This window comes from Anser cygnoides, chromosome 5 (assembly GCF_040182565.1).
Source record: "Anser cygnoides isolate HZ-2024a breed goose chromosome 5, Taihu_goose_T2T_genome, whole genome shotgun sequence".
Lineage (NCBI taxonomy): Eukaryota > Metazoa > Chordata > Aves > Anseriformes > Anatidae > Anser > Anser cygnoides.
In genome coordinates this window covers 10,384,071-10,411,045 of record NC_089877.1, presented here as the reverse complement: position 1 = coordinate 10,411,045, position 26,975 = coordinate 10,384,071, and the positions used below count along the sequence as shown (strand labels likewise).

The 26,975-nt window shown below is 35.7% G+C and overlaps 1 protein-coding gene across 2 annotated transcripts in view; it reads left to right on the top strand.

The window, feature by feature from the left end:
* The window catches only part of LUZP2 (leucine zipper protein 2), a 252,885-nt gene that overhangs the window by 199,387 nt on the left and 26,523 nt on the right, over positions 1-26,975 (top strand). For both annotated transcript variants that reach the window (XM_013177762.3, XM_048050882.2), the window contains 2 exons: positions 5,722-5,796; positions 9,659-9,823. In XM_013177762.3, coding sequence (XP_013033216.2) covers positions 5,722-5,796; positions 9,659-9,823 — 240 coding nt within the window. The remainder of the gene's footprint in view (positions 1-5,721; positions 5,797-9,658; positions 9,824-26,975) is intronic.

The following is a 26,975-nucleotide window of genomic DNA, read 5'->3' as shown; positions in this document are numbered from 1 at the left end:
GTTTTTGTGAAATATTAGAACTGAAGACTTGTTATGCTGAGAATACTGGGACAAGACAAGCTGTCAGCCTCCATGCAGCAAGGGAGGAAATGGTCTGGCAGAGGCACAACAAATTGTGAACAGGAAAACCAGGCACCTACAGCAGTGCCCACACAACGGAGAAGTCCCCTTCACCCTCCAGCACTCACTGCAAGCTTCACATCTGGCTCAGGGCACAAGCCATGGGGCATGTTGGCCTTCCCTGGTAGCGGAGAGGCTGGAGGAACAGCCAAGGTGGTGTCCTGAGCACCACGTCCCTGTTGGCACCTGGCACGTGTGGGTCTCCAGATCCAGCCACCCTCCCAGCCCTGGGGCTCCTCACCAAACCACTCTGTGGGGCGATGGCTGTTAGATGGCCTGGCTCTGGGCATGTCCCACATGAGGTGTACTTCCTAGCAGAGCCAATGTGGAACAAATGCTGAGGCATTCAAAATCAGATACATAAAAATTCTCAAAATAACTGGAGCACGTCACTTAGTCTCCCTCTGCTTGATCCTGTTTTCTGGGTTGTTGCTGACGGCAAACAGCCACGTATACAATGATCTGCAGTATAAAATTCTCAAAATGAATGCAATAAATTTAATCTTCATTTGGGTAGGGTTTTTGAAAAAGGTATTACTATTTGTTAACTGATTTGGAACCACTCTAATTATTTATGAATATGCTGGTGTTAATGATGTCTGTATATGTTGGATGGTTTGGGCTTTCCTTTATTTGTCAGCTGAACATGAAGTGATATTTTAGAAAATGCAAGCTTTGAGATAGCTATCTCATGAAAAGCACTTCTAAGTTAAGTGACATTGCCAGAAATATTAGTTCTGTTTTGTTTCGTATTTTCCTGGCTGAACTGTACTCTTGACTGGAAAGGTCAGATCTTAGAAGGAAGCCTCAAACCCAAACAGCTGAAGTTTCTGGCAAGACTTGAACCTCTCTCAAGAAAAAAGAAGTAAATATTCACAACACACTACTGACAAAGGTCTAGAACATACAGGTATGCCTAAAATGCGTTTTAAAATGCTTAGTCCCTCGAAGTGGGTGTCCTTACCACCTGAATTAATAATATAATTGTTTAAAGAAGGTTGACAGGAAAAAGAAAGAGCAGCAGGTTGTTTTATTCATGTTGATTGGTTAGCAATGGGCAATAACATTTAATGCTAAACCATAAGGTGCTCTGGCCTGAGCTAAAGGAAGACCAGGCACAAATGTTAGTGCTGTGGCTTCCTGTGTATTGTCTGAGTGTGTTTCCAAGGGTAAACAGCTATTTAGTTTAGAGCTTGAGTACTTTTGTAAAACCCCAGTAAAATGCCATCTTGCTTTCAATGTAAATGTTTTTTATGTGAAGGAAAAGTATGCAGGCCAGGGAGCCTGAAGTGAAACTTCCACTATAAAACCCACAAAGGTCTTATTTCCTTCTTAGTGTATACCCAGTGTAGTCACAAATAAGAGAGAAAAACATGGTGGCAGCAACAAGAATCAAGAAAACTTACAATCTGAGATTTTACAGAAATGATGCTTTTAACTGACTTTTATTGCTGTTAGAAGTGCTTTAAGTGCAACTCAGATGTTTCTGAACATCTGGCTATAGGTGCACATCTGATTAATGGGAATAGCTGCCAAAAAGTTTTATTCTCAGTTACATTTAACATCCTCTGTGAACAGTAGAATTCAGAAGCATGAGTCTGTGTTTTTCTAAGATACAAATAATGCTTACAGAATAAGCACAGAAAATTTCTATTTACTGGGTAATTTATTCAAGTTAAGCAGTTGTCCCAGTTTTCAGTTAAATGGTTTCCAATTAAAAAGTTGTCCCAGTTAGGCAATATAATGAATTGTGAAATAAAAAGTTATACACTAAATATTTTATCATTTTTCAAAGTATTTGTTTAAGGACTATTTAAAAAAAAAAAGTTCAAAATTTAACACGTGATAAAACATCACTTAGTCAATCATGTTTTTTCATTAAGCAGTATCTGTGATAACTTTATCTTCAATAACCAACAATTCTTGGTATGTGTAAAAAAATAAGGTTAAAAATTTTTATAATAAACAGCCAAATTAAAACACATTTTAATCATCCCCTGAAGAAAACTCATAAAGAGACTAGAAATAGTTATGGTTATTTTAAGCAGTTAAAAGTTAAAATCAAAAATAACTAAAAAAAAAAAAAATAAGCCATCACCATTTACATTTTATTCAATATTGAATGAATTTGAACATGTCGCATAAAATTTCTGGGAAAAAAAAAGGCTAAAAGCCTTTAAAAATGTTTTTAGGCTGTTCTGATGGGTGTTCAGTATTTTTAATAGCCATGTCTCCCTTTTTTTTATTTTTATTTTTGTACTTATGCTTGGAAAAATTTAAATATGGACATTGTGTGTTGTGTAATTCACAGTGAGTAAGGGTAGGTATATTTGTATGTGGATTTGATCTGGAAGAGTATACTTTATGGACAAAAATTGCTCAGTGCGTTCTTTCAGAGGATGAAAAATTGATTTATCTCAGTTTGGTCTGTAAGACCTGATCCTGCAAAAATGCCAAAGGGAAACAACATTTTTGTTTACCCAGACCATGCTTTGCAAGGGTCTTTTCCTCCCTGTCAAAACTTGCCTTGTGTAGTTCTACTGGTATTTTGTATTTGTTCTACATTCAGTCTCTAAGGCACATTAATTGAATTAGGGTCCTTATAAATCTTTTTAATTGAAATAGCAGTGAAGCTATTGTGATAAGAATCCAGGCTTAATAGATAAAATTTTCAGAAAAAAGAAAAAAAAAAAAATCATTCTGCCATTCGTGGAGTATCATGTAAATAAACATCAGTATTTCTAAGTGAGTAGTTCATTAAAAAAAATAAAAAAGAAAATAAAAAAAAAGAAAAAAGAAACATTTTTAATGCTTTTTTCCAGGATTTTATTGTTACTTAACGTCAGTTGAATGGTTATCAATATCTGACTCAATATTGAGCCAGGTTATCAATATTGGCTCAGTAATCTGTGAAATAAAATCAATATACATGAAAGATACAGATAAAGTTTGCCCATCAAATTATTATGATATTACCAAAAATGAGAATGAGGATAAATGAGGATATGTGCATCATAAATGATGCACATAGACAAACTTTACTAATAAATATTAGCCTGTCCTTTGGAAGAATACCTCTTCACTGTAAACGGAAAATGTTTTACTAGATATGAGTTGTGTTATCACTATGTGTTAGATTAATTAATTCTTTTTAATGACAGGTACCAATTAAAGAAATTAAATTCTTTTCTTCCAAGTTGATTTTAATATGACTGCAGTTTCATTGAGAACAATGAATTATATAGTATTAGACATTCTTCTGAAAAGAAAGAAACAGCTGTCACCTGTAACTACAGTTACCTGCTTTCTATTAACTACCCAGATTTTCAGTCGCCTAAGTAATTTACGTATCTAAGAAAACCAGACACCTTGAAATTTGTAAATCTGGTATTCCACTGATTTAAACTTCAACACAGATGGTGCTGAATGGAAAAGTAGTCTAATTGTCTGGCCCACAACAAGTGGCAATCCATCATCCTCTTTGTAGTCTTAATCCTTAGCAATGCACACCATCAGAGATGCCATTGTGGCCTCTCACTTACCATATAAACACTATTTTGTATAATTTCATTTTTAATGACAGTTGAAATTATATATACTCCTTTTCAAATGTTACTCATATTTGAATATGTATTAACTTGTATAACTAGTGTAGAGTATTTTAATAAGTAACAATAAATAAAATGTTAATGATGTGAGAAATTACTTGGTCTATTCTAGTATCTAATGAGAACTGTTCCTGTCAGAACCAAATTTAATTTCAGTCTTTAAAACATAGAAATGTGCTTATTGTCTGTGTTATGTACTATCTTTAGTAACAACTGCTGATGTTGCTGATCTTTAGGAAAATTCTTGTATGTTAATACACATTTTCCTCTCATAAAGTCTAGTTAAATTATGCAAAATCTAGTGAAATCAAAGGATTCGTTCTATATTGCCTGCTCTGTCATGCTGATGAGCTGAACCAGTTGTCTGATCTCCGGTGTGCATGTGACAGTGACTAGTATCAGCTCGAGGAAATGTGATGCAGTGGAAATGATGGAATGTGTTCACGAGAGACTTCCCTGCATCTGAGCAAGAGGTTGACTTCTGCTTTGAAGCAAGATTGCCTAATCGTACATATTTTTGACTAGTGAAACTGTGGCTGCTCTTGAGGTATCTGCTGACAACCGCAGGCCTGTCGAAGCTATACGTATCACCTACAATATGTGCTGCAAGTAGTCATTGCACCAACATGTAAACCAAGTTAAATGTGCTTCGCGGAGCTTATGCTAAAACAGCATTTATGTCATGTGGCTACACATAAAGCTATGCTACAGTCAGTAGAGTATGTCTGATCTTGAAAAGTCTGTCAAGAAAACAGCATCTGTCTGGGGTAAACCTCCAAAACCTAGTGGGTGAGGGGTGGCAGTAAAGCAAAGCATGCTTGCAAAGACTTGGTCAAAGTTGAAATCTGTTACTCTTCCTAAAAGAGAAATGAACAACGTATCCAATTATTCTCCATGCACAAAATGTCAGAATTTCAGAGAGAAGAAAACCAGTTAGTCTAATACCAGTTAGTCTACTGTTCCCTTCATAAACAAGGAAAACAAGAAGTAGGCTGTTATTGCAAAAACAATAGTAAAAGAAAACTGAAAGCAACAGGAAAATAAAACTGTACCATCTTCCTTCTGGTTACATAGTAATGTGCTGTTAATGACAGAGCAGAGAACTGTGGGAATCTGGGATCTCCTACTGCCCCAAAGTGGGAAGCACCTGCAGAGAAAGAATTTCCCTGAAATGAGAAGCCTGTTCAACTGCGTCTTGATCCCAGGGAAAGAAAGAGGAGAGAAAATCATCGTATTTATTTACTGAGTTTTTAAAGCACCTCATGGATGTCTGCATTCAATATATTGCATATACTTTGTGAAAAGCTGGATCTCCTCCCAAAGGACTCTGCAGGCAAATAATGTTGTGCAAGGTAAAAAGCAAATAGGCCTTCTGCACAGGGTGCAGACTGGTTGCCTGCATCTGAATTCAAGTACAGATCTCCCCAAATGCTTTCTTCCTATGTATTGCATAGCTAGCTATTCCTGTGAATTTTCCTTTCATATCTCAAGGGAATGAAGATAGAGAAAAAAAATCTGGAGTTAACCCCTTGTCTACCAGCAGATAGTAGCATCTCGTAAGGGGTCTACATGCATGAATGTTTGGGTGCTTCCTAATTTCTGTGTTTATTCCTAGTTATGTTACTGTTAACAGGTCCACGTTTAAAAGTACAAAATTCTGTGTCAAATTACAAACAGAAATAAGATAAATGAACAAAGTAATGAAACCTGTTTGAACACTTTGCGTTTTCCAAAAGGATACTATGGAACAATTATAAATACAGTGTGGAATATCTCTTGCTTCTGACATTGAAATTAAAGAGTAAACTTGTGTTCACAAAGTTTGCAGATTTAAGCCCTGTTCCCACATAAAAATACGTGTTCTCAAGGAAGAAAATATATATATTTTTATCCCTCGAGGCCTCGTCTTTTGGCAAGCAATTCTGACCCAATTCATTTAAAAAAAAAAAAAAAGTTGTAGATTACATCAGCTTTTTCTTCTTTATTCCCACAGGCACAACAGCTAACAGATCTGGAGCAGAAACTAACAGTTGCAAAGGATCAGTTGGAAAAGGCAGCACTTGACAAAGTAAGAAGTGTAACGTGATGTAAGCACATTTATCAGCTGTGAATGTTTCAGTGTAATTTGACAAAAACAAATGGAATTATCACAAAAATTCAGATGCATGCTTAATTGCATATACCTGGGAGTTATCTTACTGAAGTCAGTGGAACTAATTAAGATGCATGAAGTTAAATACAGCTGCAAGTTATTTAAGAGGAGGGAAATCAAGTTAGAAATAAAGGTTTCAAAGACCCACTGAAAGCAGAATGCTCTTTATGCATTTAAATGCACTAATGAGAATATGCCCGTTAGCTCATACAATTTTATCTGAGGTTTAGTCTGGATAGAAATGTCTGTCGCTTGTTGGGATCAACTGATGTGACAGAGTGGGCTCTTTGGAGGGCAGAGGTGCACTCTCAGGACAGGGAGGCTGTGATGAATCCCCAGGGAAGCAGTTTATCAGAAAGGAAAACACTTCAATATACTGCTAAAGAGTATTCTTTTAAAAGGTTTGTGTGTACATATATATATTGTTTTTAATAGTTTTCTACTATTTTCAAGTTCCATTAAGCATGAAGAAAGTATGCCCCTTGCACGAAAGCATTTTTCGTTGGTTATCAGTATTGCAATAATTGAAATCTTCCTCTTGATGGAAGATTTACCTCCAGCACTGCAAAAAGTCATCTACATAAACGATGATCACAGCAGCACTATCCAAACCTGTGAGTGTTTCTGATATATCAGGTATTTCTCACTTGTACACTGAACTTAGCTACTCCACATATTAACTGAAAAATGTATACATATGTCACAGGCATGCTATCTTACTAGTGCTGTCTGTGGCAATGACAAGAGGACAGTGCTTGTAGTAAATATATTCTAAATGCAGTTATTATAATGCAGACACTTCTGAAGGAGAAAGTAAAGAACATTTGACATCAGGAACTTCTAATGAGAATGCTATTAAGAAATTCAGTCTGCAAATTAAAAGGGGATTTGCAACACACTCAACTGACTTCTCTGACCCTATGTTTCATTCTTAGGAAATATTATAGAATTTTAATTTAGGGCTAGGCTTACTGTTGTCTTCTGGTAAATTATCATTGAGAAAGTCTTTGGGATGGCATCGTTGCTCACATGCTGTGAAAGTGCAGTGGAAATGGAGCAGGTAAACAGGAATTAAACAGCAGTGCAAATGAAGGAAAAGGACAAAGTTCACACCAGTGAAACTGTGAACAGCTCTATGAGACTAGAAATAGCCATGCTTGACTAGTTCTAACAGCAGAGTAATAAGACCATTTAAGCTTCAGGTACCTTTTTGCCCTGGTCGCGAGCTTTTCTTGCTGAACTAAAAATAGTTAGAGATGTCCAAGCGTCCATCCATGTCTTCAGCGAAGACTTGGCCTTAACCGCTTTGAGAATGTTAGCACATGTAGTTTCTGCTAAAGGAATGGAATTGGTGTAGAAAGCAGAACACATTTTTGGAGCGTGAGCTGTATTGGAAATGAATAATTGAATGATTGAGTCTCAAACTGTGCCTATAAATAGGCATAAAATTGTATTTTTCCTTTGGGGGGATATCAGAATTCTCTTCTAAATATTTGTTTTAAATATTGTTTGCATTGATGGTAGACTTAGTGTCGTTCAACAGTGTATTTACACTGCAGCATTTTTCTAGTTCCTGTGATGGATCCTTGGAAAACTGACATTTTTTGCATTACCACAGCCCAAAGTATTCTGTACTGCATTCAACCACATATCAAGAGTATAAACAGATCTGGTAAATATAAAAAAAAAATATGCATCATGTTTTGACAGTGTTTTTGACAGGCAGACAGTCTATTTGACCCACAATTGTGTATATGCAATGTCATTGAGAACTTTGTCAAATGACATCTTTGGTTCCGATGTTGTTTCCTTAAGTTGTACTCTCGGGCTGCCCATTTATAAAGCTATTATCTGCAAAGTCAAAATTGAATTTTGCTACCCTCAGGATGAAAACAAAACAGCTTATTATGCTTTTACGTCTGTAATGACAAAATGGCTGGCTGTAGCCAAGACAAAGCAAGCGTTGACGAGCAGCAGAGCGAGGTGAGAGGATGAGAAATTATCAAGAGGATTTTAGGGATCAAGAGGCTACTTTCACCCCAGAATCAAGAAGAGCCCTGTTCACAGAAGCCCATGCTTATTAACCTGAATATGTTTGCTGATGTTTAATGGTGGTGCATCAGGTGCCCAGGCATACACATGCAGGGTGTAGGAAGCATTCAGGTTCATGTAGTGCTATAATGATTGAGTCCATATCTTCAAGCCAAATTAGACAGCCTACTGCCTCTACCAATTTAGCTGATTTGGGCTATGTCAAATGGCACTTTCTGTTCTCTGTGTAGTCTGTTCTTGAAAAGGCAGATAAAAAGATATATAACATAAGAGTGCTAAGATTTTCTCTTGTCACTTAAAAATTAAAAGATCCCCAAGTCAGATGGATGAAGTAATCCTTACTCTTTTACACTGCCATTAGGTCAAAGACTTATCATCCCAACTCAAGGTTTATACATTTTAATTAGTTACTCATACAAAATGCTGTCCTCTTTGATGATATCTAGCTTGCCTCAATGCACACATCGTAAGTGAAAGACACTCCATTTTGTCTGTTTCCAAACAAATGAACTCCTTTCCATCTCCTGTTTCTTTGATTTTCCTTACTGAGCTCTGTATGAACAGTGTTTTTGTGGTTGTCTTTGGTCCTGCCGCTGAAGCATTCCCTGCTGACTCTTGTTTATTTACTCTTTATTTAAAGAAAAAAAAAAAGTGATTATTTCTCTCAGATTGTCTCTATATCATGCATGTAGTATTTGAATATGTAGCATGTTGTATTTTACACATTTCCCATCAGTTTTTGCTACAGTATACTTCACAATCCTTTATGCATCCATTTATGCATCTTCTAAAAAATCTTTGAAGGCCAAAATGTGTGGATTTATTCTGTATTTATAAGTGCATTTTTAATACAAATACTAAAAGCAAGATTTTTTTTTTAACACTAAATGCTGAGTAACTCCCCCTGAAATAAGTATAATAAAAGTTACTTCAATAACGAAGTTTTGACTTAAGTGACTTGCAGTGGTAGAACAAAGATTTAAAATGAGATTTCTCCAGTACAATAGTTATCTCACTGTTCATACTGCCTCCATTTATTTCAGTGATGGACTGTTGTTTTGATTAATATATCTATCTGTATTTCTATGAGCAAAATAGCAGTATTCTATCTCAAGTTACAAGCACTGTCTTGTAATTATGAGAATAGCAGTGTATTCTCCAATTGAAAGGTTAAAACACAATCATGGAGATGGACAATCATATTCTTAACAGATTGAAAGGCCTGTGGCTTATTTATTATATGGCGCAACAGCATAATATGCACATGTATATACATGAGGGAAGTCATACTTTTGTTGGATTAAAATCAATCTTTATAACATATGATAATTACTAATTATTCTGAATATTATAAACAAAATTATATGAAAAGCCTGTTTTTGCAATACTTGTGTAATATGCTTCTTTCTATTATTATATGTGAAAATCTGATATTTGTTGTATTTTTTTCCTTTAAATATAAAATATTTAATAAGTATTTGCAACAAATGATATGGATAAAATGCATGGATGAAAGGGAAGAGTGCCATGACTTTTTAAAGTTTCATGGGTAATACACAATAAGTTAATCTATTTAAAAACTACATTAAACAGCCTTTATTTCTTCTGTTACTAAGAAAAAACAGCAGCTGGTTGTAAATGTGTGGTTTAATGTAGAGAAAGAAAGCAAACAATTGTGTTCATTATAACACATCTTAGAGAACTGGTGATTTCTTATTTTCCCCAGGAGTCTCAGCTGAAAGCTCTGAAGGAAACTGTGCAGCTTTGCCTGTCTTCAGTTCTGCACAATCAGCCTCCTACTATGAATCGAATGCCTACAAAACCAGCTGCGAAGCTGACACCCCTAGCCACAAAGGGCTCAAAAGTTCCATTTCAAGTGACAAGCACCAAGGTATGGTTTCTCCCTCACTTTTTTTTTTTTTTAAGCATCTTTGAGAGTTTGTCCTGTAGGATCATCAAACTGGAACTAAGGAGGATTTAAAATTCATTGAAAGGTTAGGATGAATTTTGAAGATAATTCTAAGCCTGTTTCCAAAGTTAATAAACTTTTACAAAGTTGGGAAATGGGTACTTTTATTTACTGAAGAACAAAATTCTGTCACTTGCTAAATGGACAATGTCTGCATAACAAATCTACATGGAAGATGGATTTACATCTAAAACAAGTGAGAATGCTAATTCATAGGACTATTTACCTGCCAGACACTGATAATGTGTTTGTGGCATTACAGCACTAAGCAGTGACGCAGTTTGTGTTTTTCATAAAAAAGTCTAATATAAAACCAGAAAACAAGCTGGGAAACCCAAACAGAATTTGCGAAAAGGGATCTTTGACTCTCATATCCAGGAAACAGGAACAGAGTTTAGGAGAAAGTATGATTTAAAAATAAAATAAAATAAATCTTTAATGCAAAGTATTTTGAGTAAATAGATTAAGGCATTTTAATGCAGTCAAGATTTACAGTGATTGACAGCTATCCTGATAATTTTCATCTCCAGGGTTGCATTTCGCTTATGTATTCAACTGATTCAATAAATCTAGCACAAGCCTGTGATTTCAATTACAAAGGAAATTTTACAGAAGGGTGATGGATGGACAATTTAATATCCCCCTTAAATTCCCATACTCTTTCCTGAAATAAAAATGGGAATTGTCAATTCATAGTCAATTTGTAATTTTTATACAGCAGCTGTTAATAAACACTATTAGTACAGTGGTTGGAGCCAAAAATTAGTAATCTTTCTGGGTGTAATGAAAATTGAAATATAATTTCAGACATCAGAATATAATTATAAAACTGGATCTCATGTTGCTAGTCTTAAAATAATTATCGGAGGTTCCTTAACTGTTTTACAGGAAGAAAACTTCACTTAAAAAAAAATATAATACTTCACTCTTGAAACAAACCAGTGTATTAATAGCAAACCATGAGGATATCAGTGCCTATTTAGATTAAGATTACTGGTTCTCCATTCTGCAGCAATGTGGGCTCTTCTCGCAGGACTTGTAGGTTGAGCTTCACTCTGGGATCTCTGGAGCACATTTTTTCCTAATGAGTGTGTCTGTAGAATGGTCTGCTTTCTTCTTGTTTTCTTTTTTATCAGGTTGCAAATGTTTGCGCCCATCGTGAAAGCATAGGTGCCGAAAATGTCACTGTGCCTGTGTTTAATATTGATATAGGGTCAGAGGCTTTGAAGTATTTGAATTCTCCTTGGTTTTGCAGGTATTATCGTAGCGCAAAAAAGGAAACATGAATACAACGTAGAGATTACAATTGGATTTTTTGACATTTGATTGAACCACAAAATATTCTTCATTCTTTTTCCATAATCAAATAGATTTTGTGTTTAATGTTCCTGTTTATAAAATGTAGCAGTATTTCCATGCTGCAGTCTGAGCCCGCTCTATCCCACGAGTGCTTAAATAAGTTATACTGTCTCTTTAATAGACATTGCTCACATTTCTCTGAACATGGCATATGCCATGAAAATGTCTGCAAAAATAATGGTTTGCAGTCCTGCTCTTCCACACATTGACACCTCATTATTATAAATCTGTGCATTATCTGTGATTATAAAACCACTGAAATCTGCTACTGTGAAATAGGTTGTCAAGTAATCATAGTCAGTCCAGAATTATACTCTCTACATCTGAGCTGTATTATGGAAGGCTTCTTTTTTATGACATCTATTCTTATGGGTGTCTTGGCTTTGTTTTAGTTTTAAACCAAGTAAATCTAACTATAGATGTATCGTGTTCTTTATTACATTTGCATAAACATTTCAGTATAGCAGGGTAGTATTTATGTGAATGTAAATGTGTTTGATTACTTTAAATAAGTTTTCCTATGTCAAAATGGGAACTTCAGACGAGCAGTACTTAAGCATCTTGTCATGTCTGATAAGCAGCAGTTTAACCTTCAGGAAAGAAATGATCATTTGTGTGGTAAATATCTTATTTCAAAGATATTCTCGTCCAGCCTAAAAAGTGTTTTCTAAAAGTGTCAAATTTATTTTAAATCTGTGAAAGGGTACATCATATGATGTATGACATCAGTATCACTTTGGACCAGTCATCTACGAGATTGGGCTGCTTCTTGTTAAAAACAATCTGAATATGAAGGTTGTATTTCTGTAGAGAAGATATCTAAAACAACAACATGGTGTAGATAGGATAATTAGAAATTAAATTGACAGATTTCTTATGAAAGGTTCATTTTAAAAAGTTGATTTGCTAAGGAGCTATTTGGGTCTTTCAGGAGGCTAATATGAAGAAACCTAAAGTGAGTTTAAAAAATCAATGTAAATCTGTGAAGGAAAAAAAAAAAAGGTGCATAAATCAGGGGGAAAAATGTTGATCTGGGTAGCTCTGGAATTTGGAATAGTGAGTAGTAATGGGAAATTCTTACATTTAAATCATAGAAAGAGTTTGCTTAAATTGATCAGAAGCAGTATCAGTCTGATGCACATTTTGCTGTGTTTTAAATGAGTTAATATGTAAAATTTACTACAGTGTAAAATACAGGATTGGCAGTAATATTTCAGACCAAACCCACTTGAGTCATCATGTACCCATCATAACACGGATGTCAGTGGTGAAAGTATTTACCATTAAAAATGGATTTAAGACTGTGCTGTGTGTGAGTTCAATGGCAGTAACACCTCCAAGGAAACCACACACAATCAGAAAGCTGACCATTAATCTTGATCTATGAGGTCTTTAACTTTCTAGATCATGACAGTTCTTTTTATTATATAGTTTCTTTTTGCACTGTTGTGTCCCAGTAAGTAACCATTCTGTATTCTGGAAGTGGAAAATATTCCCAAGCAAGTTTAGAGTTGCCAGAGCTGGCTTCAGCGGCAGCAATTTCCTTGCCTCATTCCCATGAACAGAGGTCATGAGGAAAGAAAAAAATGAGGAGGAGGAGGAGGGCTAAAACTCCGCTTTGCTCTCCCTTTAAATCTCTAGATGAGTGCCTGAGGACCTGGAATTTTATAGGCATTTAGGTACTGGAAGAGTGTATTGTTAATGGGTAGATATTATAACATTGACTAGGTTACCCACCACGGGAAATGTGGTTTGGGGTAATTTGTGAACTGGAGTACTGGTTCTGCCTTCCTATTGAGGCCTTTCATGCACTAACTGTAGCTTGGCATAAAAAACAACTCAGAAGTTGTAGAGCTCTTCTCAAATATATGGAGTCATTAGATGGAATGCATTCTTACTCAGTTTGTTTTAATTCCCCTTTCTGAAAAAAGCTAACATGACACTTAAATTAATAAATATTTTAAATAACAGATATCATTCAAATATCTTTGGCTGTGGAGTGTAAAGATACCTGTACCCAGAATGCAACCAAATAAGATTCAGTAATTTGGAATATTAATGGTATACCAAAATCAGAAGTGAAACACAGAAAAAGTTTCTATTTGCAGTGGTGAGGTTGAATACAGAAATAATGGGGCATACAGTGACAAGGATACCAGAATAATCACATTGCTTCAGGGTGTTTTTGCCTAATATTGTTTCACATATTCCCCAAAACAATTCTTTCATTATAAATGCCCTGTGGGTTTTTTGTATTTTGTGAACTGCACTATTTTAAGAGTAGGAATATCCAAGAATTTTGAACTGTGAAGAAGAAAATAGCACCCCCTTCCCATACAGTGCATAACTTGAAGGAAAGAACACATTAAATGCCACTTCAGTGTCCTAGTCTTGATAGAGAATATATAGACTGAGTACGAATGAGAACTATCCTTCTGTAGAAAAATAGGGAAACTGCTATTCCAGTGTTGCAATATCGAACGCATTTTTAAAAGATTGAAAAATCTCACAAAAAAAAAAAAAATACACTTTCCTCCTGGCAACTGCTGCAAGGAGCTCTTGCCTCTGTATCAGATATTCTGACTATTGTGTATTCCAACATACACGGATCAATGTAAAAATCCAGAAAATTTGAAGTACTGTGTGCTATCATCCTTTCTTTCAGAAATAAATATACTTCATATGCTATCTAAATGAGTTTCAGGAAATTTATACTAGCTTTAAGCTTAGGAAAGTGTTCTTCTGGGGCTCAGAGGGATGAGAGCTTGTGAAACTGTTCAAGGAAGGTACAGGTCTGGATATTTGGTCAGAACAGGCCAGGCCAGACAGAAAAGCATTTTGGAATGGCTGTGTAGGAACACAAGAGCCTGAGTTTTCTGTGTTGGCACTTTTATGTATTTAGGTTAAATTTAGGCTTGCAATTATTTTGAAGGCATAATGAGAATCTACTAAAGACACTGACCAGGGCTGCTGAAAATATGAGAAGCCTTTACTGTGAGGAGTCTAAGCTTCTCGACTAATTTTTTCAGGGTTTGGTGGTGGTTGTTGCTGTTGTTTGTATGTGTGTTTTTTAACCTAGAAAAAAGTTATGATTCATCTAGGAAAACAGAACATTTCTTAGGCTCTAGACCCTTAACCATTTCTTTCTACAAAACTAGAAATGATAGATATAAATATTTTATATTGTTTATGAAGGCTGAACAATTTTTTATTTTTATTTGTAGATCCTTGAAAACTAATACAATAGCTTTAGATTAAAGAAAAATTAACAAGCTGAGTGTAGCAGTGTATCATCTCTTCCTTCTCCCTTTGTAGGTCAGGACAGAAACCTAAAACAGAACAAATTACGTACGGAAATAATTTCTGTTTTCTAAAAGTGGAACTATTACTGATCAGATAATGTGTTGTAATATTCCAGTACAAATGAAGGTTATGACTCCTGAAAAAAGCAGCTGCAAATTTGTTGCTCAAGAAACTATGGAAAAAAAAAATAAAATAAAATTGTGGATTTACTTGCGTCATAAGAAAGATTAAGACTAAAATCTTTTTGAATGCATCTGATTATTTTTACTTAGGGCGACCTCTGTTGCTACAACATGCTGAAAAAATAACTAGGAAATTATTTCTCTTTAGGTAGTAAATTTCAATCTGACTGTTGTATTGTGTCAGGAAGCATTCCAAATTTTGTTAGTAATAACCCCACTTCAGAGATCAAATGTCAAATCCAAGGTGTTCTTTTGAAAAATAAAAGATGCTAGGCTGAATTTTAAAAAATGTTAGTGTAAGGGATTGGATACTTGACATTCACAATATGCATATACTTTTTGATAACATAGTCTCTCTTTCATGGGAGAAAACCAAAGCTCTATAAAGTAAAATATTTATGACTGTTCTTTTCCAATTTTCTATTGATTTTGCTGAGTACTTCCTTGCTGTTGCCCAAATCAATTTGATCACTTTCTGTATCTACCTGGTATTTTGGACCATGAGGGCAGAGTAGCTCAAGGTTTTCCTCTTTTCCCACTTCCTTTCATTTTTCTCTTCCTTGTTTCTAAGTAGTCGTGATCATTTCTCCTAATATACTACTTTTGAACATTTTTCTCTCTTTCTGTCTAGCTAAATATTCCTCTCTGAGTCTCCTATTCCTTCCCCAAACTTAATAAATTACATGACATGGTTTTCCTATAAAATGAATATTCAGGCCTCAGGGTCCGGTGTTGTCTGAGGCAGGTTTTTTAAAGGGTCTGTTTCAAAAAGATCATAAAATAAAAGCTTAGACCTGAAACGGTGATGGATTTTAAACAAAAATTTAGCCTGTTTAGTCAGTTGTGGTGGGAAGTGAAAATTCCATGTAATTGTGAAAAACGCATAGAGCAAAACTTCTTTGATGTAAAATTGAACTCCAGGATAATACAAACTAATACTTATGTAGCCATGTGTGTTCGAATCTCTTCAGGAATTCTCTATGTTCACAATGGAGGAGAAAAATAAATAAATGTGTGCCCGCTTTTACAAGAGGAAACGGGTTGAAGCTAAGGGAACAAAATACAACATGTGTGGCCAACTATGTGTAAACAGAAAAAACGTCAAGGACAGTGAGTAGAACCGTGTTCCATTAAAGCATTAGGAAGTCTGCCTCTGTGGTAGCTCACTGCTTTTCTACGTTTGTTTCCTCCACCTTTATTTCTGACAGAGTTAATGAGATGTCACTGGCACCTGCAATTTCAGTGACCTGTAGTTCATTGTGTTCAGTACAGGGATTGGGAAATGGTAATTAAAAAGAGAAAAAGGCTATTACTAAATGCAGAGTCAGCCATATGTGTAATATGCAGTAATGACATCCAATCGTATAACCCTTTCCTAACACGCAAACATTATGAAAGTAAAATAGCATTGAAAAATGACATCTTCCTTTGGTTTAGAATTTAATTTCAAAGTGAGTAAGGAATACGTGCCCTTCTAAGGTACTTACATTACAGAGCTCAGGTACTAAAAGTATCTTTAAGCCTAATGTAGTAAGACTTTGTTTTTAGAAAGATGAAAAGTAATCTAATTGCAGAAGCATGACTAGCATAAACTAATGCCTCATGAAGGTCTCTCCTGTTCTGTTTTTTATAGCTCTCTTTAGGCTTATAGACTTCTATTACCATTTTGATCAATTAGATACCAACCATAGTCTTGTATTATTTTTGCTTTAATAATGATTCATAAGAGAACAGCAACTGTTTCTCATACCTTTTATTTCCTGAATTTGTTTCAGATTGAATGTTTTTCTTATTTCCTCAGAAAGCTTCCATAGAACTTTTTCTAGAGTCCTTTTTCTTCAGTGACTAATTTTTAATAAAATTTTATTACATGCAGGAAAACATTTAACACCAGAGATCATTAAATTGAAAGCTGAAGCTGTTTGATTTTATTGCTTACTTTTAAGAAGTCTTCATTATTAGAACATTATCTTGACAGTAAGTTAGTTTTAGAGATTTTTTTATTTATTTTCTAAGTACAATCAAGGGAAACTGGAGGGGGAAAAAAGCACCTGGCATCTCTTTTGTAGTCCCTATCCCAGAACTACATCATTCTCATTGAAGTTTCTGACGTGATCTTTATAATTACCCTCATTTCATAGATTAAGTGTTTGACCTCTCTCCTTCTTGTAATCGGGTAGAAGTAGCTGAACTGGACCATTACCCCAGGGATCCTGTGACTCTGAAATTGGCAGAGGGCTAATAGGCTGAGGGCTAATTTGTGACTACTGCTCTTTCTCTGGTTGTTAAATGCAGTTCTGTTTGCCTGTGTATGAAGAACTCTCTCCAAAGAATGTCCTTTTTTTAAAAAAAATAATAATAATAATAAATCATGCCTTATTTCTATAAAGTCTCCCACAATACTGTGGACTACCATTTGACAGTGGCTGAAAAAATGATGGGAGCATGTCACATTTAAATTTCCTAAGGGATGTGTAAAATACTATCAAAGAAAAAAAGGTCATTAGGTATAGCTAATGGTCTTGCATGGACCTGGGGTAATCTGGGATAAGCAAACAATTCACATCAATCTTCTCAAATTCTGCTCCAGTCTAAAACCAGGCGTCAGTGCTAGAGCAGTCTCAAGCTGGCTGTGAGGATAAATAGCTTTCTGGAAAAGCTTATTATTCTTTTTCTCTATCAAAGGGAGAGGAAATCCCCTTAATTGCATATCAGGTGTTGTACTTTTAGAGATATCTGTCCTCTCCTACTCAAGTGATGGACTTTTTCAACATGTTTTTTTGTTTGTTGTCTCCCCTATTGACAGTGGACGTGATTGGGTGAAAATAGAGTACTTTTAATTTTAGTTCAAGTTCCACTTAGCAGAGAGCTAGTAACACATTGCTTTATCTTACGACTTTACGAGCTGATGCACTTGTTACATGTTCCATTAGAAATCATGGATATATAAAAAGGCTGTCCATTGTAATTCTTCATTTTTTGATGAAAGCAATGAAAAAGAAACTGAATTTTTGTGCCTTTTCAATTCCATATTAGTAAATCAGTTTTAAAACTTGTTAGTATTAATGCTTTTTTCTAACAGAGTTTTGTGTAAAAAGATATGAAATGTGCAGAAGATCTAATTAAGCATTTTAAAAGGCTTACAAGCTTGAATGTAATTGTGAAAGTACTCCCAAGGGGATTTTGTTACCCAAGGATGCACTAAAGCTTTATATGATAATTATTAATGAGGTTATCCTGTATACAAAATCTATTAATCTACTGTTGCAAAGTTTCATTTGATATGTGTATATGAAGCCAAGAGAGGTGCATTAGAGATACCTGTGTTCTTTTATTTGAGCAAAGACGTGATTTGGAAAACATTCAAAGATATATCATTGATTCTTGAGAAGTGGGTATTTTGGCCATTAACACTGAATTTTCTAGTAATTTGTTTAAAATCATTGTGTTGAACCATCAAGCATAAAAAATGCAGAATAGACTGGTGACAAATCTAGGACAATCAAGTGCAATTTAGTTTTGAGTAATTTAAGAAATCACCTACTGAGCTGAAACTGAAATCTTATTCCATAATTCTTAAGCTGTCCCCCATTCCAAATTGATTATTGTGTAAATCTCAAATGTTAATTTATTTTTTGTAAGAAAGTAATATTTTAAAGGAATGTGCTCTCCATTCATGAAAAAGATAACATTCTATTAAAAAGCTTTTAGTATCAAGCCTAAACTTGTTCAGCTCTTAAAATTAAATAGATGGTGTTTAAATTGAGTGTTTGAAATGGTAACAAATGGGGTTATAAAGTTAATATTTAATTCTTTTATTAATAAATTTTGTGATGGTTTATGGATTGTATATAGACTGCTTTTTTCTAATATCTGTAAAAAAAAAAAGTTCTCATTTCTGTTAATATAACTGTGGTCATGATGACAGTAGTGTTGTCAGGGACTTTTTTATGATGACACCTGTCTTTGTAAAATGAGCTTAAAGAAACAGATGATTGGAAGGAAAACAGTTTATCTTTGAAAAGCTCCCTTTAGCAGGATTCCTGCTTTTTCTTAAATCAATAAAAAGCCTCTTTTGAGGCATGCTTGGGGAAAAATACCCAAGTCTTGAAATGAAAAGCATTTCTCTGTTAACTTGGCTCTGTAACTTAGCTCCTGCTTCAGAAGGGTTCCAACTTCACTGAGCCAGTCCTTCTATGGTCTATGAGTCTTCTGGCACCCTGAAAATGCAAATGCTCGTGTTTGTGACTGTAACTTCAGTAGCTGCTTATGTTCATCTGGGAAGGCTGTAATAGCATATAAAGCATATTCTGACACAATGTATTATTTCTGCTCTGAAATGTAAGAAGTGTTATACAGTGTTCATTATCCCCCAGCTAATTGCTTTTTCCTTGATGATGGGTGTAGAAAATCAAGATCCTTATTAAAACAGTGTGTTGATTTGGTTACTTCAGTTTCTTAAGTATCAAGAAGTAAAACAGCAATAAATGAATGAATAAAACAAAACCAATGATAACCAAAAAATAAAAAAAAAAAAATAAAAAAAATCTTAAGACGTTTAGGTATGATAGAAGTTGTGTAAAAGAAAGTTTTGAAGTTTTTTCTCTGCCTTGAAGGACAACCTGTTTGAAAACTTGAGAAATGGTAGACAAGTGAAAAGAATGAGAAAAAGGAGTTTGTACTCTTGTCAAAATCAAATAAGCAAAATGGTGCAGAGCTCCCTTTGTCCTTGTCTGAAGGAAGCTTCCAGCTGCCTGAAAGAGGGGGTGAGTGGTGTGGACCCCCTGTACTGTGGAGAGCCCCCAGCTCCCTGTAGCATGGATTGTGGTGGGGTAGAGAGATGGTGGGCTGTGGGGAGATCCCTTTGCCTTTCCCAAAAGGTTTTTGGGAGCCTCCACCTTCCTCTAGGATCACGATGTAGTTAAGTTTGTGGCTGTGTGTGTTTTCTTATTCTTAGGTCAATGTAGATCCAGACTCTCTGCCCTGCCTGGCCCTTCCCTGCTCTCCCCTTTCTGCCCTTGCTCACCTGGTTGCTCATCTGCTAGCCTGGTCTGGTGCAGCATTGTAATACCCATCTTGCTGTGACAAGGCTTCCCCAGCACCAGTGTGATGCCAGGAGCCTGGTGGCTGCATGCTGTGGCATAGTCAAGCCATCACCAGGGCTGGTGCATCACTGGGACATGGCTAATCTACCATTCAAGCAAGAAAAATACATTAAATAATAAAGAACAACTGATAATGTGAGGGGGGGGAATTAGGTAGCTGTAGAAGCAATTGAAAGAACAGCAGCTCAGCAAAGGTTAAGAGAGAATTAAAAGCACAAGGTTCTATCCGCTGCCCAGTTTTAAGAACTTGTGTTCCTACTTGCTGCTGAGATTTGTGGGTTTGAAGGTTAAGTTCTGGAAGAAAAAGGATGGCTGAATTCACTGAAGTTCCCACACCTTTTGAATTAAGACATGTCCAATATCAAACCCTGCATCCATGAGTTGCTGATCACACAGAGGATGTCTCAGAGAGAACTGCAAGACTTGTGTCTTGCTCTCCCTGACATGAATTAGAGATTTTGCTAGGGACTGTCATGTGTCTCTGTGTGCTTGTCACTTCGATCGAACACTGCAACAAAACACATTTATTAGCTTCTATCTCCTTAGTTCACTGCAAACTATTACATTTTCTGTAAGTGCCAGGACGAGAGGCAGTGGGCACAAACTAGGGAGTTTTCCTCTGACCATCAGGAAACACTTGAGCACTGTGCGGGTGGCAGGGCACTGGCACAGGTTGCCCAGAGAGACTGTGGGATTTCCATCCTTGGAGATCCTTAAAAGCCACCTGGACGTAGCCCTAGGCAAGTGGCTTTGGGTGACCCTGCTTGAGCAGGGGGTTTGGATCAGGTGGCTTCCAAAGGTCCCTTCTAACTTCAATGTTTCAGTGATTCCGTGAAAATATTTCATAAAGAGTTAAGAATATACAAATAAAGGTCCACGTAAGAAAGTCATTCAGTGCAATAGGACAGAACAAAAAGTACTCTCAGATGGGAGTTTTTTTTTTTATATGTATGTATATACTAATGTACTAATTGAATTGATTTGTTCTTTTGAGGCAAGATAGGTTGACTGGACATAGTGATTGGTGGCCATCACTTAAGTGGAACAATGAGCACCAGCAGATGATGGTGAACGGTGCCCGACAAGTGGAAGAGTAAGATCAAGCTGACTTTTCTCATAACAAGTTAGTGATGGTAAGAGACTACTGATCTAGATGTCTTTCATCTAGTAAGGGAGATTGATCTAGGAATTGATTAAGCATTTTGAAAATTTTAAGAAAGGAAAACTCATTGAAATTACCATTTTCACTGAAAATAAAAGTTATAGAATTATCTTTGAATTTCATGTACAGCAGCAATTAAAGTCAGGCAGTCCAAATCAGGAGTCTGGTAAGAGTATTGAAATGATGCAGGAAGTACAACAAATAATTTAAATGACATCTGTAGCAATAGTATTAGAGATTTTTCTCAAAACAATTACAACTGAAATGCAGCATACTGTTTGAATAGGATGACTCAAACTTTTCAGTAATCAGGAGCATATTATTTTAAAAGTAAATTCAAAAGAGTTGTAAAAGCTAATTTAAAGAGGGGAGGGAGGAGGTTTATTTATATATATATAAAATGCGTTTATTTGTACCCATGAATATATACCTCCTTCTCTAGCCATCCTCAAATGTTGCATACTACAAAATATAGTAGGTACTCCAACTAGCCCAATCTACAAGAAAGCAGATGATAAAATTTAATAATGACAAAGGGAATGCAAAATTATAGGTTTAAACCATATATATTTATGTGATTGGCATTTATAACTATATTAACAAGTTTTTCTCTAATAACACTTTCTCTATAATTATATATATGATAGTCCAAGGAATACTTGTTCTGTTTTTCAAATATAGTCAAGTCTACATCCTTTTCCCGTTCTTTTGGCTGCACACAAATTTGCAGTAAACATCTAGAACTGTTGCTAAACCAATGATTATTAGAAGAAATATGAAGTGAAATATGCCATATCTAGTGTACTAATTGCATTCTGACACTAGACATAGGTGCTCACAAGTAATTGGGCCAGTCAAAAATAAAATTGTACCTATGTACTCATGGCTTCTGATATCAGTTGGAATAATATTTTGGTATCAGTGAAAGTTGGCATCTGCTATGAATTATTTATATTGAGAATAGAAAAAAACAGTTGTGGACATCTAATCTCAGCTGGCATATTTGCCACAGAAGTTTTCTATAAAGAATTTGTTGTATACTTTAAGATTTTTAATCTACCAGTATATCATTTGTACAAAAACTCTTTAAATTAATGCTTTCATCCATGTTCTCAGCACCAGAAATTTGGGAGAAAAAAAAAAAAAAAAAAAAAGAAGAAAAAAAAAAAGGAGTTATGAACATGCTGTGATCCAGTTAAATTATTTAAATCCAGATTCTGTCTGTTCACTGGAAGAAAAGACTAGGTAACTCTCCCTCTCCTGTTATCCATAGTTCATCTAGGCAGAATTAAAACCACCTTCAGTTCTCTATTACCCTTAGGTGCTTTTTGGTTTTCAGATATTAGAAGAGCTAAATAGACCAAGACAGTAAATTTCTTTACTTGATAATTTAGCGTCTGGCATTGTGTCATCATTACTGAGTGCTCCTGGAAGCATTCTAATGCTTAGAAAAAAAATGCCACCTGAAAATGCCACCTGAAGCTCTAGGACTTTGCTGTCCAGCCCATTGTTATTTATTAATTTAAAGTGACTAACGTGAATTAAGCTCTTTCCAAACACTTGGAAAAGCACGTTTTGTAGTTTTAAGAGCCTACAGGAAAAACTCTTTCCCTGTCAAGCTAATATATCACAACTGACTCCAGTGCAGTGCTGGCAAATTACATAGTGGCATGTCATCCTGGCAAGAGCCCAGAATAATGAAGAAAAAGGACACAGATAAGCACATGACGTATTACTAAGTCAAAAGTTACTAAGAGGAAATGTGATGAAAGAAATGATGTGGAAACAAATTCATGCATTAGTGAGCAGTATGTCTAATGCTGTCTTTTTCCCTTGTAAGCCCTGCCTGTTCTCTATTATGAAGATTGACACTATCTTGATGAAACTTGGTTTTAGACTACTTTTCATTATTCTAAATTATTTACAATAGGAATTGTTAGGCATGGGATCGAGGAAAATGGTAAACTTTGAAAGGAAGAGATGTTAAATATTAAGCTCTTCCAGTTATACTCATCCTATGGTTCTTGAGTTTTCTTTTTTATTTTCAGATTTAACAATGACAACTATCTGCTCAATGTTTCACCAATCACTTAATGAAAAGGGTCCTAGGAGTACTAGGTTGATTGTATTTTGTAGAATGACTTTGTGGAAAAAAATTTTGTAGAAATACTTTGTGTTTATGGGAGTACAAATATATATTTCAGATACTTATAATCTGTCAGAAACATGCTTACCTTCCTGAACAGAAGTGCTATAAGGCACAGGTGATGGTATTCATCATGACCAAATTTATGTACAACTACTGCTGTGCTGTTTATTTGGTCATCATACTAACATGACCAACAGTCAGCTTGGAAATAGGTAATGGCATTCTAGCAGGAATTCATTTTCTAGTTTTAGTACCCTTCAAATACTGAGTGGAAGGGGACTGAAATGTATGATTCTTAGTACAATGGTATAACTGAAGAGAGTAGCAGAGTGTTTATAATTGATATTTTTCATTTCATAAGCTTACATTCCCATTACAGTAGTGAAGTGAAAACAGCTGGGGTTATTGTCTTTAATTGAACTGTCCTGAGGATCCAGAGCAGTCTAGCTTCAGCTGGCAGCATATACAAAAGGCAGCAGGGAAAGCTGAAGAAAGGAGAACTATCAGCCTTGTTGGTTAAAGCTAGCTGTGTCAAGCCCAAGTGACATGCGACAGTATTTTCCTATTCCTGCTTTTTAGGCAGATTCTTCAGTTTTTTCTACTGTGCAAACACTGCTGAGTTTGTAGTGTTGACATAGCATCTCTGTTGTTTGTTGGTGTTGTTTTCTCCCTGGGACTATTTTAGATCTTTCCAGTCGTTAGTTACTTGATTAGAAAAATTCTCAGCAGAAATGTAGATGAATGTTTGTGATAGCAGACCTGTGAAGGGTACACAACCACATTTGGTAGGAGCACATAATAAATTATGCCTGTAAGTACAGGTCATAGCTCAAACAGTAAAGGGATGAATTCATTTTAGAAAGAAAAGCTCTCTAATATTTTATCAAAAAAAGTAATAAAAAGAAAAATCTTGATACATTTCTAAAATGCACATCCTTCAATAGAAGCACACATGTATTGAGCAGACCCATCAGTTATATTGCAAACAATAACAGCACAGTATCTTGATCCTGTGCTTGCCCCACTATTTGCCATTTCTTTCTTTCTTTTTTTTTTTTTCCCTTTGTATTGCTGAGAGTGTTGTTACCGATTCTTGTAAAGAACTTAAATCAAAATACAACCACAGAATGCTTCTGCAACCTCTGTACCACCCTCGCACATAATTTCTCTAAATCTCTGTGGAGAACTTGAGATTTTTGCTAATGCCTTTACTTCCTTTGGTCTGTTTTACTATGAGAGCACTGTGAGTGCATGTTGCGTGGGCTTATTTAATTATTTGAACTTTTTATTTATCTTATCTGCTGTATTGTATCACCTGATACGAATTTAAGAAGAATGTATCACATTTCTTTCTTGTTTAATCTTGAAAATGTCTAAGAATAATTTCTGCTTCAATTTCTTTCCAAAAAATTTTCTGCCGTGAAGGAACTTCTTCAATTCTTCAACTAAGTTAAACCTAAATTATACTTCGAACAGGATGCTTATTCACAATTTTTGTATTGGTCCAAAATAAGGATTGTCTATTCAGTGAGTTACTGGATCTTTCACTGAACAAGTACAATTAGAATGAAAATATGAATGGTTATACATATATTTATACTTACATAGACTTATATATATGCTGGGAATATTGGTTGATAGGCAGCTGAATATGAGCCAGCAGTGTGCTCAGGTGGCCAAGAAGGCCAACAGCATCCTGTCTTGTATAAGAAGCAGTGTGGCCAGCAGGTCTAGGGAGGTGATTGCCCCCCATATTCGGCTCTGGTGAGGCCGCACCTCGAGTACTGTGTTCAGTTTTGGGCCCCTTGCTACAAGAAGGACATGGAGGTGTTCGAGAGAGTCCAGAGAAGGGCAACGAAGCTGGTGCGGGGTCTGGAGAACAAGTCTTATGAGGAGCGGCTGAGGGAGCTGGGGTTGTTCAGCCTGGAGAAGAGGAGGCTCAGGGGAGACCTCATTGCTCTCTATAGGTACCTTAAAGGAGGCTGTAGAGAGGTGGGGGTTGGTCTATTCTCCCATGTGCCTGGTGACAGGACGAGGGGGAATGGGCTAAAGTTGCGCCAGGGGAGGTTTAGGTTGGATATTAGGAAGTACTTCTTTACCGAAAGGGTTGTTAGGCATTGGAATGGACTGCCCAGGGAGGTGGTTGAGCCTCCATCCCTGGAGGTCTTTAAAAGACATTTAGATGTAGAGCTTAGTGATATGGTTGAGTGGAGGACTTGTTAGTGTTAGGACAGAGGTTGGACTAGATGATCTTGGAGGTCTCTTCCAACCTAGACGATTCTGTGATTCTGATTCTGTGATATATATAAGCTTATATGTTCATTTATCTATATGCATTTATCTGTAGTGTTTTCTATATTACTTTCTCTTTTCTCTTGAAATGGTTGCCTTTCAATAACCAGTGAAAGTTAAGAGTCCATTTTTCTGCACTCATATACACTGTGTTCTTCTAAGTTTATAAAGTAAATATCAGTGACCCATGTACATGAAGAAGAAAATCTGTCCCACGGTCAACAACAAGCTTGTCATGAGTTGTTGATTATAGCTTAACTGGGAGAAAAGGTGAATAAGAGGAAAATGTATTTGGTCACTAATTCTCCTATGGTGAAACAGTGCTAATTAATGTCAGAGGTGCCTCATCTCTGCATCAGAATTCCATTAGCTGCCCATGGGATCCAATACAGAAGAGCAAAAAAATAAATTTGCAAATATGATGGCTTTTATACAGGTAATTGCTCAGATTTATTAAGTGACCTGAAGGAAATTGACTTTTGTAGTTAGCAGATAGTCACAACAAAAAGGTGATAAATACAAACAGATATACAGATTGAATTTCATCTGATTCATCTACATATGTAAACTTTGCTTTACTATTGTTTTCTGTGAAAAAAAAAAAAAACACACAAAAAAAAACTGTGGTGAATAATGAATGGATGGGTGATTCAGGAAAGAAGAAAGGAAAAAGAAAGTGTGAAGTAGTGAAATAATCTTGACAATTTAACACCAGAGAGAAACTTTTTAGCTTTAAGATGCCTTTGAATTCTGACGGCGAAGAGCTGTGCATAAATCAGAAGAAAGCTTATCTGAAAATTTGAGTTTATTATTTCTAAACTATTTTGCATATGAAACCATAGATATATGGCTATGGAATACCTCACTATTAAAGAGCTATGAATAAGAAAAACACAGTTGTACTAGTTAAAAACTTTACCGGAATTGTCGCTAATCCAGAGTGGAACTAGTATTATTTGTAGAGAAGAAAACAGCTATTCTTCCCTTGTGTGTTGTGTTGCGAGGTGTGCGTCCTTGCTTCTGCAATTCAGTGCTACTAAGGGAGGGCTGATAATGAAAGAAACATGCTCCCCCTCTCTTCTCACAGGTGAAGGAAAATAAAAAGGTTAGTTCTTTCTTAAATTCAGTACTTTTATTCTGTCAAATATTCACAGAATATTGATGGAGAAACATTGGTGCAGACATTTATATGTGTGTTATGTAGCTTTCTAATGCTGTTTCTCTAACCAGTGCCTCTCTATACTTTGTGCCTTAGGGTGTGTGATACTAGTATGAACAGCTCTGGAAACCTTTTGGATTAAACCAAATTTAACAATGCAGGAATTCACTGCTTGCATCTTTATACATCTATTAATGATTTTCCTTTGAAAAGTGTTACCAAAATCCACTCTTCTTAAATTTCAGGGTCATTGTTCTTCACTCAAAAGTTTTCCCCTGGAGGAAGAATACAGCCATTATATGTTTTTTTGAAGTCCAAGTCATGACATAGTTAGTTGCTCATTAGTTACTGAGACAATCTAAA